At 37.2% G+C, this 13743-nt stretch overlaps 1 protein-coding gene across 1 annotated transcript in view; it reads left to right on the forward strand.

Annotated features, from left to right (window-relative positions):
• Positions 1-13743, forward strand: part of MYBPC1 (myosin binding protein C1) — a 73805-nt gene that overhangs the window by 15196 nt on the left and 44866 nt on the right. Inside the window, exons 5-11 of the mRNA XM_008705772.2 lie at positions 1239-1277; positions 1784-1819; positions 3415-3525; positions 5035-5183; positions 5519-5636; positions 7321-7372; positions 9437-9493. Of these exons, the coding sequence (XP_008703994.2) occupies positions 1239-1277; positions 1784-1819; positions 3415-3525; positions 5035-5183; positions 5519-5636; positions 7321-7372; positions 9437-9493 (562 nt within the window). The remainder of the gene's footprint in view (positions 1-1238; positions 1278-1783; positions 1820-3414; positions 3526-5034; positions 5184-5518; positions 5637-7320; positions 7373-9436; positions 9494-13743) is intronic.

Below are 13743 nucleotides of genomic sequence, written 5' to 3' on the forward strand. Positions count from 1 at the left end.
AAAGAAATTTCAGGCTAGTAAATAATCTTTGTAGTAAATATTTTAATAGATTATATAAAAATGTGCTATTTTACCTCTTGTCAGGAATTTTTTAAAGCATTTAAAAATGAACAGCTGTGGGGCACCTGGGTGGCACAGAGGTTAAGCGTCTGCCTTCGCCTCAGGGCGTGATCCCAGCGTTATGGGATCGAGTCCCACATCAGGCTCCTCCGCTATGAGCCTGCTTCTTCCTCTCCCACTCCCCCTGCTTGTGTTCCCTCTCTCGCTGGCTGTCTCTATCTCTGTCAAATAAATAAATAAAATCTTAAAAAAAAAAAAAAGAACAGCTGTGTGCATGTGTTTTCTGTATCCTATTTTATATAGTCATATAGGTTTGTGTTTTGAAATTCACAACTGTTCTAATATTTTAAGCACAAAGATTATTATTATTTACACTAACTTTAATTTTTATGCTTTGGGAAAGGAGGAGCAGAGATTCAGATAACACCAAAAGCCTATTTAAGCATCTAAAATTATAAAGACACTTTCAAATTCAGACATTTTAGAAAAGGAGACTATTCAGTGCTTCTGCATATAAATACTCTAAGGCATATTTTGAATTTTACAAATGCGCTTTCATAAAGAGTGAAAAAATATACAGCATTGGCCAACAACAATATAATCATGGGAAAATGCTCTCAAAGTTCCTAAAATAAATATCGGTAAATTTAGCAAGTATGACGCGTTTATTTATCTTAGTTAACGTAGTCAATGTTGCCTTTTGTCTCCTAAATATAAAAGGGGAATTAATCACAAGGTTTTCAGGGGCAGAGGAGAATGAGTTCTCATTCCTTTATGCTTTTTTATGTCTGTATCCAAATGACTGAATTATGTCTGACACTGACTTCAGTTACAAAATAAAAACTTGAAAACACTTCTATTATTGACTTTGTCAAGGTTTGTTTTTTAGCATTAATTTTTTTCCTAACGTACAATCACGTGAAACATTTGCACAAAGTTTCATTTCTCAATTTCTACACTTTCACTGGATTTCTCTATTCTCTCACCCATTTACTTACTTATTTTTCTCTTTGGTCTGAAATATTGAGTTTAATCTTTCAGGTACTGAGTCTTCTAAGGCTTACTCATCAGTTCAGTGTTTTGTGTGTTTTCTTCTCTTTTTCACCTTTCTCTTTTTGCAGGATACTCAGGACAAAGTCCTTTTCTTCTTGACTTTTTATTCCTATTTCTTGTTTCAGATGAAGAGGAAGCCTCCCCGCCTAGCGCCGTGCCTCCAGGTTAGGACGGTTCCAACTCTTTACCCCACATTGTAATTATTGTTAATTGACAGTAAAGAGAAAGAAAAGGCAGAGAACCTTGATAAGACAGTGTGCAGAACAGGGGCACCAGGTTTTGCCCCTGCCAACACCAGGGGGGGAAACCTTGGCTTTAATGGTGATTTTTATTTATTTATTTTTTTACGAAAAGAGAATTTCTTTGTGAAATAAGATTAGTAAATTTTAGGGACAAAAATGTTTGTCTCCTATTTCCAGCTATATACCCTTATCCTCCATGCTTCAGATATTTGAATTCTTTTATTTTATTATTGTTTCTTAAATATGACACCTACTTTTTATAGACGCTTTCATAGTTGAAGCTGTACTGATTTTCCACCCAAGCTGACTCTAGTTCTTTCTCCCCATCATGAGGAGAGACGGGGTTTGGGGGAATCCAAGAAGGTTGAAGTCAGCTCTCCATTTTCACTCCTTGCCCTTGTATCATCCACATCACGCTTTCCTTTCAGGTGTGGGTAGTCGAGCCCTAGAAAGAAAAGATTCAGGTGAGCACTCGCCTGGAGTAAGGCGTCCCGACCCCATCCTAATATAGTCACTAATGACCTCATTTCTTGAAGCTGTTTTGATTCTAATCTTTGTTTTATTCCGTTTGTAGCTTTTTTTTCCCTAGCCTTCTTTCATTCCGTATCTTCTTACAAGAAAACTAATGTATTGAGAAAGAATTAATTTTGCATGACATCCACGCACACACGGATACAGGAACTTAACCACATACACCACGGATTTGTGGTTATTACAGCTATATCATTTTTAACATTTAGCAAATATACAGAGATTAAGAAACTGAAAATGTCCATTTTGGGGATGTGGTGAAGTTAGAGAATAATTCACATTTCCATAGGACTTTATTACATTTTATAAAAGCCTCCAAATACATCTTGTCGGCAATTACTAGAAGTCATTCAACAAATTTGTGTTGAGGGCCTCCTACAATCCTACGGTGGGCCTTATGGACCAGGCACTTTTGCAGGTACTTGTAGGTATAAAAAAGAAAAAAAGAAAAGCGATACAAGTTCCTGTCCTCGTGTTACAAATATGAGTGGCCACAATTCATTATACTGTGAATTTCACAGACATATACACACCCCAGCCCCCCCCACATACACATAATCATGTGACTACATTGTATAACTTCATTGTGAAAATGATGACCTCCATGGATAGCATGATTGATACATGAAAACTAAAATAACTAAATTTTTCTTCTTTTCAAGAAACATTAACAGAGTTGGCACCCATGCATTTTTTTTTCCCAGTTACTAAGTGGCTAAAACTGAACTTCTCTACATTTAGCTCTTGGAGACAGAGGGAGTGTCTGCAGCTCTCTCTCCTGCCCTCTTCACTGGAGTTGACTGCTGATTAATACCAGCTAAGCACTTGGAGTGCAACCTAGAAAATGAAAACAAACTTTCCTTTCAGCTTCTCTCTCTCTTCACGGGAAAGCCTCAAACAGTTGATTTTTCTTTTTCCGTTTCTCCCCTCTTGCAGGATGCAACTAGTATTCTTGAAATTTGTGCCTTGCAGGCCATGATCTGTTACTTAATTGCCAAACTATGGCCTCATTTATACAACCCTAATGGAATCATCTAATCATATAACAGCAAGGAATCTAGACATACCAGGCCAGGTTTGGCTGTCTGATCCTTCCCAGTTGACCAGCAAACTGACTTATCCCTTTAGTCTTTTCCAGTTCTGTTGTCGTAGCGACGTGGCACGCTATAGTCATTCACCTAATCTGACATAGTTCTGCCTTAATATGCTTTCCTGCAGAATGGAGAAACAAAGAAACCATGGCTGCCAACAACCACAGAGTAATAATCTACCTGAAAAGTTTTACTATTTCTAGGAATAGAAAATGTTCTTTATCCCGTGATGAAAAAGACATCCCTGTAAGAATGGGAATCTGTCACTCTCTACTGATGGCTGCAGGGGAGATGGATGGAGAGAATGATGTTATATTTATCCAGGTTTATTAGACAAAGAAAAGCTTCAAAGTTGATGAGAACAACAAACCCAGGTAAGTCTACCTAAGAAGAGCTTGGCCCTGAAATGATTCTTTTCCTCCTTTTCTGCTCGTCAGAATGGTCTCTTGGCGAACCACCTGCTGGGGAAGAGCAAGACAAGCAGAATGCCAATTCCCAGCTGTCCACCCTGTTCGTGGAAAAGCCTCAGACAGGATCAGTGAAAGTTGGTGAGCACCAAGCATTAAGTCTTGCCTTTTTTTTTTTAAACGGAAGTGAAACTCACATTGCATAAACTTGACCATTTTAAAGTGAACAACTAGTGGTTATCAGTGTTGTGCAACTGTCACCTCTATCTAGTCCCCAAACATTTTCATCACCCCAAACAGAAACCATGTACTCCACTAAGCCATGACCCCCCAGTCTCCACCCCCCGACCCGGCAACCAGTAATCTGCTTTGTCTCTGTGAATTTCCCTATTCTGTGTATTTGATATAAGTGGAATCACATAATGTACGACCTTTTGAGTCTGGCTCCTTTCCCTTTGCATAATGTTTTCAAGGTCCCTCCAAGCTGTAGCATGAATTGGTACCTCATTCCTTTTTATGGCTGAATGCTATTCTATTGTATTTATATACTAAATCCTGCTTTTTATAACCCGAAAAGGAGAGTGACAGCTATAATTTCAGGAACCTTTAGCACATAGTAGTTGAGTGCCTGGATCCTGGAACCAGGTTGGGTTCAAATCAGTTTCCTCTTCTGTAAAATTGGATACTACCTGTGAAATACTTTGAACAGCACCTGGCATATCTTAAAGCTCTGAGCCAGTGTTTGCTGTCATTATGACATGCTCATTCCATAAAATGATTACAAATCTTTGTACACACTGTACGGTACTGTGTAGTATCTCAGAGGAAACTAATGGGACAGAGGGCTCAACTTTGGAGATATTCATTCTGAAAATATTGATTACACACCCCCTGTTTTAGGCACTGTGCTGAACACTGAGTACAACATGTGAGCATTCAGAACTTACAGTCCTAGTGGGAGGAACAGACAACAAGAAATTAAACAAACAGATAGTCACAAAAGCCAAGTGCCACGAAGGAAATAAAGAGGGTGGTAAGTTAGAGAGGACTTGGGGGTCCAGGAATTTTGATGAAATACATTTTTATAAGGAATATATTGTGATCAGAACAAATGAGCACATAGCTGACTGACTATATTCTAAAATTACTTCTTTCAGGTCTAGAATATAGAAGCACACTGCAGGTAGCTGGAAATATTTGCTCCCTTGTGTTTCTAGAAGACACCAACGTGTTGGTCTAGAGTTTTCATGTCCTTAGGTCCAATCAGTCGATACAAATAGATAGGCAGGTTGATTTCAGAAAGATTACTTTCATTTAGTCATATTTAGTCATATAAGTCCAGACTCCCCATCATCTTACTTAATAAAAAGGATGGAAAAAATCCATACATTTGTGAGGCTTTCCATTTTTATTTCATGTATATATGATAAAGCCAAACAGTAACTATTTCCACTGATTAACCCATTTCTCCTTTTCTGCCTCATAAACCTCAAAAGCAGAACAAGTTGGAGTATCCTAAGGACTCCTAGAGCATGTTTTAAAAAAATCAGGGCACAACGTCATAGTCTACATAGTGCAATCCTCTGTAACTCCTTCCAAAACAAATGGCAAATTTTAAGCCACAGCCTGAATCACTTGTGCTTTTTCTAGGTGAAAATATCACCTTTATTGCCAAAGTCAAGGCTGAAGATCTTCTTAGAAAACCCACCATCAAATGGTTCAAAGGGAAATGGATGGACCTGGCCAGCAAAGCTGGGAAGCATCTCCAGCTGAAGGAAACCTTCGAAAGGCATTCCCGGGTATGGCCCTTAACTCCTGATACAGGGGCTTAGCTAGGCCGTTCCTTCTATGTGGAGAAAAGGTCATTTTCAGGTTCAGCTTTGAGAGATTTCAGTTCCAGAAAATTCTCTAGATAAACCATTCTTGGTGTCTACACTCAAGCATGGTTGCCCCGCTGTGCCCAGGGGCTGGGAAGCACACTGACCCCTCCTATGTTGAAAACGCTGGGCTGAAATGCCCAGATATAGAAACATCTTTAAGCCAATGCTGAGGAATTTTGAAAATCATCAAAATGTGATAGCTTCTTCCTGTGAGCAAGGTGGGGCTGAAATGCGCCTGATGTGTTTCATTGCAGGTATACACGTTCGAGATGCAGATTATCCAGGCCAAAGAGAGCTATGCAGGAAACTACAGGTGTGAGGTCACCTATAAGGACAAATTCGACAGCTGCACATTTGATCTTGAAGTACACGGTAAGAGAGTCTTCTTGTCTGGATAGATGTGGTTTTTATCATGGCGTGTGAGGGAATAGAGGAGAAGTTCATTTACCACTATCAGATTTTGAAAATAAAGTTTTCTTTCAAACTGTGTGTGTTTCTGATCGTGGTAGCCTCAGGAAGCCTGCTGAGCTTGTTGTTATGAAGCGATTTTAAAGTGGAATTTCAGGGATTTTACTGCTAAGTGTCTCTTCCCCATGCTATCTGTATTCCTTCAATCTCCCAGACAAGGGTTGGTGCCATTTTTTCTTCTACTGAACATCCCTATTTCATCGGGTCCCCTTATCCCACCCGAGTTTGGGAATAATTTCAGATGGTTCAAGGATGTCAGGATACCCAGGTGGAAGGGAGGATTTCTCTTATACGGACTAATGTCAGCTGGGGAAGTTCTCCATCCGTATGTTCTGTGTACTGTCCAGAGTGAATTTAATAGGAGTAAACGTAAAAGTGTACATGTAGATTGGGGGAAAAAGCCACTTTTAGAAGGATACAAAGAGAAAGTTGACTTTGGCCACAAAGATCATAAACTTAGGGTAAATCTGAAGTGTGATAAAACTGCAAGAAACAAAGCTGGTGAAATGTAATGCTGGGCTATTACAAGTGGTGTAAGACCGAGGTTTAGGAAATAGCACTACTCTCTGCAACATACTGTTTGTTCCTCATTTGGAGTTACGTCTTTGGCCATGGCCACCGCACATCAACCTGGATCTTTTCTGGAGTACGGTACCAGGAGGATGAAGAACCCAGAAACCACACCCTAGTCAGCTGAATGTAGTGTGAAGGAGGCCAGGCATACACAACTCATCAACAGGGGAAGTGCTGTCACACAAAAGTGTTTCTTTTTATTAGAATCTAAAGGTAGGGATTATGAGGAGGTGAATTTTTTGTCTTAACTTTATATTTTTTAAAAGATTTTATTTATTTATTTGACAGAGAGAGAGAGACAGCCAGCGAGAGAGGGAACATAAGCAGGGGGAGTGGGAGAGGGAGAAGCAGGCTTTCTGATGAGCAGGGAGCCTGTTGCAGGGCTCGATCCCAGGACCCTGGGGATCACGGCCCGAGCCAAAGGCAGATGCTTAACGACTGAGCCACCCAGGTGCCCCAACTTTTTGTCTTAACTTTAACATGAGCTCTTTCATTAAAGCTCTGCAAACAGCCTGGGGAAGGTGTGAGAGCTCCATCTCAAGAGATGTCAAATAAAGGCTGGGTGATCATGGAGGTGCTCTAGAGATTTCTGTATTGAGTGGGATCCGGTGCTGAGTGGTGCCTCTTCGGCCTGACCAGGCATCTCTGAGAATCTCCTGAAGGGCTGGAAGAACATTGATTTCTTGGTGCCCATCCCTGATCTACTGAATCAAAATCTCCAACAAGGAGATCAAGAAACCGATTTTGTGTTTTAAGTTCTTCAGGCGATTCTAGTGGGAAGGCAGGGGAATGACAACTGGATATGGTAACTCCTGCTGTCCCCACATTGATTCTGTGTGAGGGAGGATGACGTATGAGACCTCAGTGGCTCAGCCCTCCAGGAGGAGAGCCATCTCCCCTTCCCCTTTACCTAGTGTTCCTTCCATCTGAAGAATCCCCACAGCCTGGAAAGGAACTGAGCACAAAATTGCATACTTAATGGGTATTTATTTTATTGTTTTCTTTCCTTTCAAAGAATCTACCGGGACTACTCCAAACATTGACATCAGATCTGCTTTCAAGAGAAGGTAACTTCAAAAGGGGAATCTAGGTAGCTTTTGTATAACGTGCAAGTGAGAGTTTTCAAAGCACACAAGCACACATTGCCTTCCTCCACACTCTGTATTCCAGAGAGAGCACCTCTCACTGTAGTCAAACATACCGTGTACCCAAAGGCTAGTGTTCTAGAAAAGCCAGCGGTTTCATGTCAAATCAAGTATATACTGATCATTTTTTAGAATATTCTTGTCATAGTGAAGCTCCCATTTTTTTCAGGTTTCACGGTTGCCTTACAAAAATATATACTCTTAATGTCTTCACATGTGGCTTCTTCCTTAATTGTATTATTTTCCACCGGATGGCCAAGAAAGATATATAATAATATAGCATCAGTTAAGTCATGTCAGAAAACTTTTATTTATATTGCTTTTCATCTAGAAATTACTTATGGAGCTATTTAACCATCCAGGAAACCACAATTAAGTAACTACTTACTGAAGTTAGCGCCCTTTAAATATTGGATTACTAAATGAAAGACCACCGAGTCTGCTAGAATAAAGAACACTGGAGAAAGACAAAATATAGATACCTATTTGATTTATTTTGCAATTGCCAAGGTTGAAAAATTGGGGATGGGGGACAAGGAAGAAAAATGAAAAAAAGAGGTTCTAAACTGTGAGAAACGTAACTAGCCCCTATTATTTTACTCTGTGCACTTAATTTTTCCATAATATAAGTTCATTAATGAAAGCAAATATTTTGTTCTTCTTAACACTGAATCTACTTTGTTTTGTTGAATAAAGAAAGTTATCCCAAACTATTATAAAGCAATGATTTAGTCTGTTAATAAAAGGCATATTTCTCTCCTAAATTATGAATAAATGAAAATTTTAATTGCTTTAAAGCATATTAATATTACCTGATCAATCAATTGATAGTTTTTAAGTCATAACCTTAATTCCTCTTACTTTCCTTCTACCTTCCCTTCACCCCATGTTCAGCAAATGCAAAGGGTCCAAAAATATGGTCATCCAATGTACAAGCATATTCTAAGAGAGGGAGATATAATCTACTAAGTTTTGTGCTTTAAAACAATAGAAATGGGTTTACTTCAGAAGGTCTTCTCTAAATACCTGCCATTAAAGAAATTTTGAAAACACATTGAGTTTAATTCTTATAACTTACGTGTCATACACACTGTTTTTAAACCCGCAGACTCTTTTCTTAGAAACCATAACTAACATTTGTAAAGAGCAGGAAACAAAATCTTCATTAAAAAAAATTAAACGTGTAAGTAAATATGTGGTTCCATTTAAATGTCAGCTCCATAGCTTCTCCTTAGAGTTTATAAGAAATCATGAAGGTGGCTGCATGCCTACTTTAAGATGCATTTCTCAATAGGAAAGCACGCCTAGTAAAGGGCTCATCAACAATTCAAAGACAAATTTTTGAAAAATATATTTTAAAAGGTATAAATATGAACAAGAGAATGAAAAGCTTATAATGATATCCCTTTTCAACAGAAAGGAATGCATCTTTTAAAAAGCTCTGCACCAGCTCCATTTTTATGTTATGTTGGTATCACATTATCTGATTCAACTATTGATGGACACAAAGAAGTTACCTTTGAATATAAGCTTTGTACTTATATCTTTGACTTGGTATACTTCGTCCTCCGAGCCAATCTCTGACAGAATAACAGAGATCAGCAAAAGTCCTTTGCTTTTTACATAGGGATGTTTCTAGAGCCCCCAACTTGGAAAAACAAAGTACTTTGTGTTGCTTGGCTTAAGCGCATTTGTGTTACTCTGTTTTAACACAAATCCAAGCAGTTTTATATATGCAATCTACAAAAATGTGTCTTCTGAAATCGTAGAGTAACACAAGCTCCTCACGTTTACTTTTCCACAAGTACATGCTCCAAACTTTAAAATGTCACTTGTGCGAAAAGAAATAGCTTGTGTTGATTTAGTCCCATGACTTGTGTGCCAGTATAAAATTGCATATACGTTATATGTAGAGTGTTTGGGGGAAACTGTTGTGTATATGTCTCAGCACTAAACCCGGATTTGCTTTTCTTTTGTTAATGACAGTGGAGACGGTCAAGACGATGCAGGGGAACTTGACTTTAGTGGTCTCCTGAAACGTAGGTGAGAACCGAGTGATGGAGTGAGGCGCTGTGGCCTGGAAATCTTTTAGACACCCATTCAGAGAAGTCAGGTTTAAAGTGGATGTTTTTTGAAGAACTTCTCATTTCCTAAAATGTGTTTGCTTACAGAATATAACACAGAGTCGATTAAGAAAGAGACAGAGAAACCACTGCATACTAATCTGCTAAAGATTTTAGCTGATGCTTTTTAACCTTCTTTCTAAATCTTTCATGAGTCTTCACATATTTTCTTAGTTGGGGATGAGGAGATCTGAAAACTGAAGCAGAAGACCTAAATACCTAAAAGTCTCTGATTTCTCCTAGGATTTCTATCATTTCAATCATGATTCTTTGTCATGATCAAATAAATAAAGCCTTTATTCTCCTGCTTTTGATATTTTACCAAAAAATCAATTTCACAATTTTGGTAAAAGTCTCTGCAGGTATATATATATGTGTGTGTGCATATATATATGTGTGTGTGTATATATATGTATATATATATATGGCAGATCTACTTTAAAATAGTATTTATGACTAACTATATTCCATCAAATCTGAGACATAATTCATTTGAATATAATCCTGTATTTCATAAATCACTAAGCAATGAAAAAATTGCCCCAAATAATTCATTATGTATGACACACTATTGATTATAAGATACATCTTTATTTAAGATGTTTAAAATGTCAAAAAATACGCATTTTAGAAGAGATAAAATATAGTTGTAACATGGAAATAAATATTTAGTATTATTACTCACCCTCCCTTAACATTGTTCTCTTACAATAAAATTTATAGATTTTATTATGAATACTCAATAACTAACCACCTGAAAGGATTTCTGCCCATATATGCATATATATAATCATATATATATGTTATATTTAAGCTATACATATGCAGATATTTACTATAGTACAACAAAAAGAACTTGATTTTTGCTGGGATTTTATTTGAACACCAAATCTATGAATAAATAATAAAACTATGATTCTAAATTAATAGTATATAATATTGATATTAGTTTTCATTTAGCTTTTCAGGTTTACTTTTTATTACTTTTAGTGCTTTCTATGGTTACTAAAGAAACTTAAGTATAAATATGCTTCACAACAAATCACAAATAGTAATAAAATGAACTTGTCTCCGTTCTCAGTTTAGTTGGATGGCTTTATCCAAGTACTATGAATGAAAAATTCCCCCAGCTCTAAGTATTTAGGTTGAGAACAGAAATATTAACAGGTGCAATTTATTAATTACCAATGGATATTAGCGAATCAAGAGACCTTGGCAGTATCAAATACATCTTTCCCTCTTTGGATACTTCAAATAATCATTTGTCTCAATAATATTTATTCATTCCCCAAATTTATTTAAAGCAATAGTATATGAAGTGACCCTCAGTGAACCTTACCCTTCCTTATCCTACAGGTGAGAAACCAAAGACCAGAGATATCAAGTGAATTATCCTGAGTCACACAGTGAATTAGAGACAGGGCAGGGACCTAAATCCAAGTTTCCCTCTGAGTTAGCTCATTTCCTGTGACTCCACATAAGAAATACCACTCTGAATCTGCCTTGGAAGTTGGTGATTCCGTTGATAATGCAAACTGACACTTTGAGAAGAGAAGAGAACATTTTTTTTCCTCCTGCAATCATTTACTCAACCAGGAAAACACTAAATGCTTTCTTTTTGCCTTCTGTGTGCCAGTGCCTTCCAGTGCCTTCCAGTGCCTGGCACACAGAAAGGGCTGGATACACGTTTGTGGGAAGAAAAAGGTAGTGGTAAAAACATGGACGTGGGTCTCAACTCTTCTAGTTACTAATCTCATGATTGTGTCAAATTACATGTCCTCTCTGAGATTGTTTTCCACATCTACAAATGTGGAGAACAAAAACTAGTTAAATCAATTATGTAAGAGGTTGGCTCATAGCACCTGTCAAATATTCACTCCCACCAAAATGTGACCCTTCCCTTGAAGAGCCTATATTCATAAAAACACACAATATACACATGAGCACACCCACACTCACACACACACGAGTCAATCAAGATGTGACACAATCGATCATTAAACCCCATGCTCTGATTAAGAAGGAAAAAAGAAAGAAAAAAGAACAGATTACCAGTAGTTTGCAGAGTAAAAGAAGTCTAATGAATGATCAAAATGAATAAAGAAAAAAATCATTAGAAAAAAAGTGGGCAAAAAAGTGGGCAGCCAACAGTTCTCCAGTTCTCATTTTCTTTACATCCCCTAATTTTTTGACTCATAATTAAATTTTTATTAGCAAAAGACTATATTCATTTAATATACTATACTAATCTACCAGTATAACTTTAGAAATCATCATGTTCCCCTACTAATTTGTAAATTGCATGTGTTTTCATTGTGGTAATGACACCACTTCTACTCTTCCAAAAGTGTGTGGCAAAATCCTTCCCAGAATAAATATCTTTACAACCAACATCTCTCCACAACAAAAGATCTCCCCGACCTGAACAAAGCCAGAGTATTTCAAATAGACATTCGGATTAAATCTATTAGGCGGTACCTTGTTATGGGATTTGGCCTATATATATACATGCCTGAAAGTTTTATTCTATATAACATTTCTATAATTGCTGTGTACATTACTAGGACCATCAAGTTATAGAAATTTTGATGTAGATGAACGTACTGTGAATGTTATATAGGACTCTCCCAATGCTGGAAAAGGCATCAGTGATGCCTATAGAATTTGAATTTTTCTCCATACTGTAATTTAACATAACCATGTAGGTAGGGCCATGTGCAGCCACTATGGTAAGTGAAGATATGTTCTGGATGAGTAAAGGTAATGCTACAGGTGGGAGTCTTGACCTCACAGTCTAGTAAAAAATAATGAATACTTCTCCTTGCAATTTGGAATTGAATTAAGTAATGGAGAGAAAAAGAAGGAATAGACAGGAGGTCACTGGTGTATGTATACCAAGTTTGACAAGATTAAGAACTTGGTTGAGTGAGGTGTATTTTGGTGTTTTAATGAAAAAGAATGGTAAGGATGACCAGTTTTATGAATCTGCCAACAAAACTGACTTAAGAAATCACACTGAAAATTATGATCTTTATATTGGTTTCCCTTATATATTTACCTTATGGATCTAGGTATGTCTCAGTGTTTGACTTGTGCTTCTTGCTATCTTATTTTAATCTAGTGTAGTATCTTTGAATCCTTTTACCAGTATCAGGAGGATGGTTGAAATGTGTATGTAATCCTTCTTGGTTGAAATACAAATGTAACACAAAGTAACATGGCATATTTTTACAGTTTGGGAACTATATTTAGGCTGGAATATGACAAAAATAGAGCATTAATAAAGTGGTTGAAGAAACATCTACAGAGACTATATATAGGTACCTACAGACGCATTATAATTGCAATCCTCCAAGACTTCCTAGCAAGTATTTAAAGGATGTATTTGAAATTTAGGCTGCTTTCAGGCAGTAGACCTAGTAGATCTGGCAAGTTATTACCAATATTCCAACTTCAGGACAATTTTCTTAAGCTTTTCGATTTACCTGTGTTAATAGAGGGTGTAGTTATTATTTCATTGAGATGAAGATAATACTTGTTTCCTGAGTTTTTTAAAAATTAATTTATTTAATGTATTTATTATTTATTTATAAGTAGACTCCACACCCAACGTGGGGCTCAAACTCATGACCCTGAGATTAAAAGTCCTATGCTCTGCTGACTGAGACATCCAGGTGCCCCGTGTCTTGAGTTTTTAAGAGCTACATTTTCCTAATGGTGTTGCCTAGTCCTTCCCATAAAGGTTACTGATGGACCAATGATCTCTCACTTCCTCCCATTTTTCCAGGAGATTTGCCTCAGCATTCTCCTCCACTGGGCAAAAAAGACTTACATGACAATGTAAATTAGATATTCAGAAGTCATTCTTGCCTAATGCCACCCTAAATTCTATGTTAATACTTATATTCTCCTCCCCTCCCCTATGATTACAATCTGGCATTTCCCTAAGAAAATGCAGAAACAGGTGTAATTAATGTGGCAATGCCAATATATGTAACCCATCATTTACTAATATGATAGCATGAATCTGTTTTTACACTGGTGTTTAAGATGTGTTGACCAGTTTTCCTGGAAAATCATATCCAAATGAGCATTATTCACCATAAGTAGTCACTACATTTCCCAATTAACCGAATAAAAACAGTCAACTAAATCTTAAAAAAAAAAAAA

The sequence above is a fragment of the Ursus maritimus genome, unplaced genomic scaffold (assembly GCF_017311325.1).
Source record: "Ursus maritimus isolate PB19 unplaced genomic scaffold, ASM1731132v1 scaffold_21, whole genome shotgun sequence".
In the NCBI taxonomy this organism is placed as follows: Eukaryota; Metazoa; Chordata; class Mammalia; order Carnivora; family Ursidae; genus Ursus; species Ursus maritimus.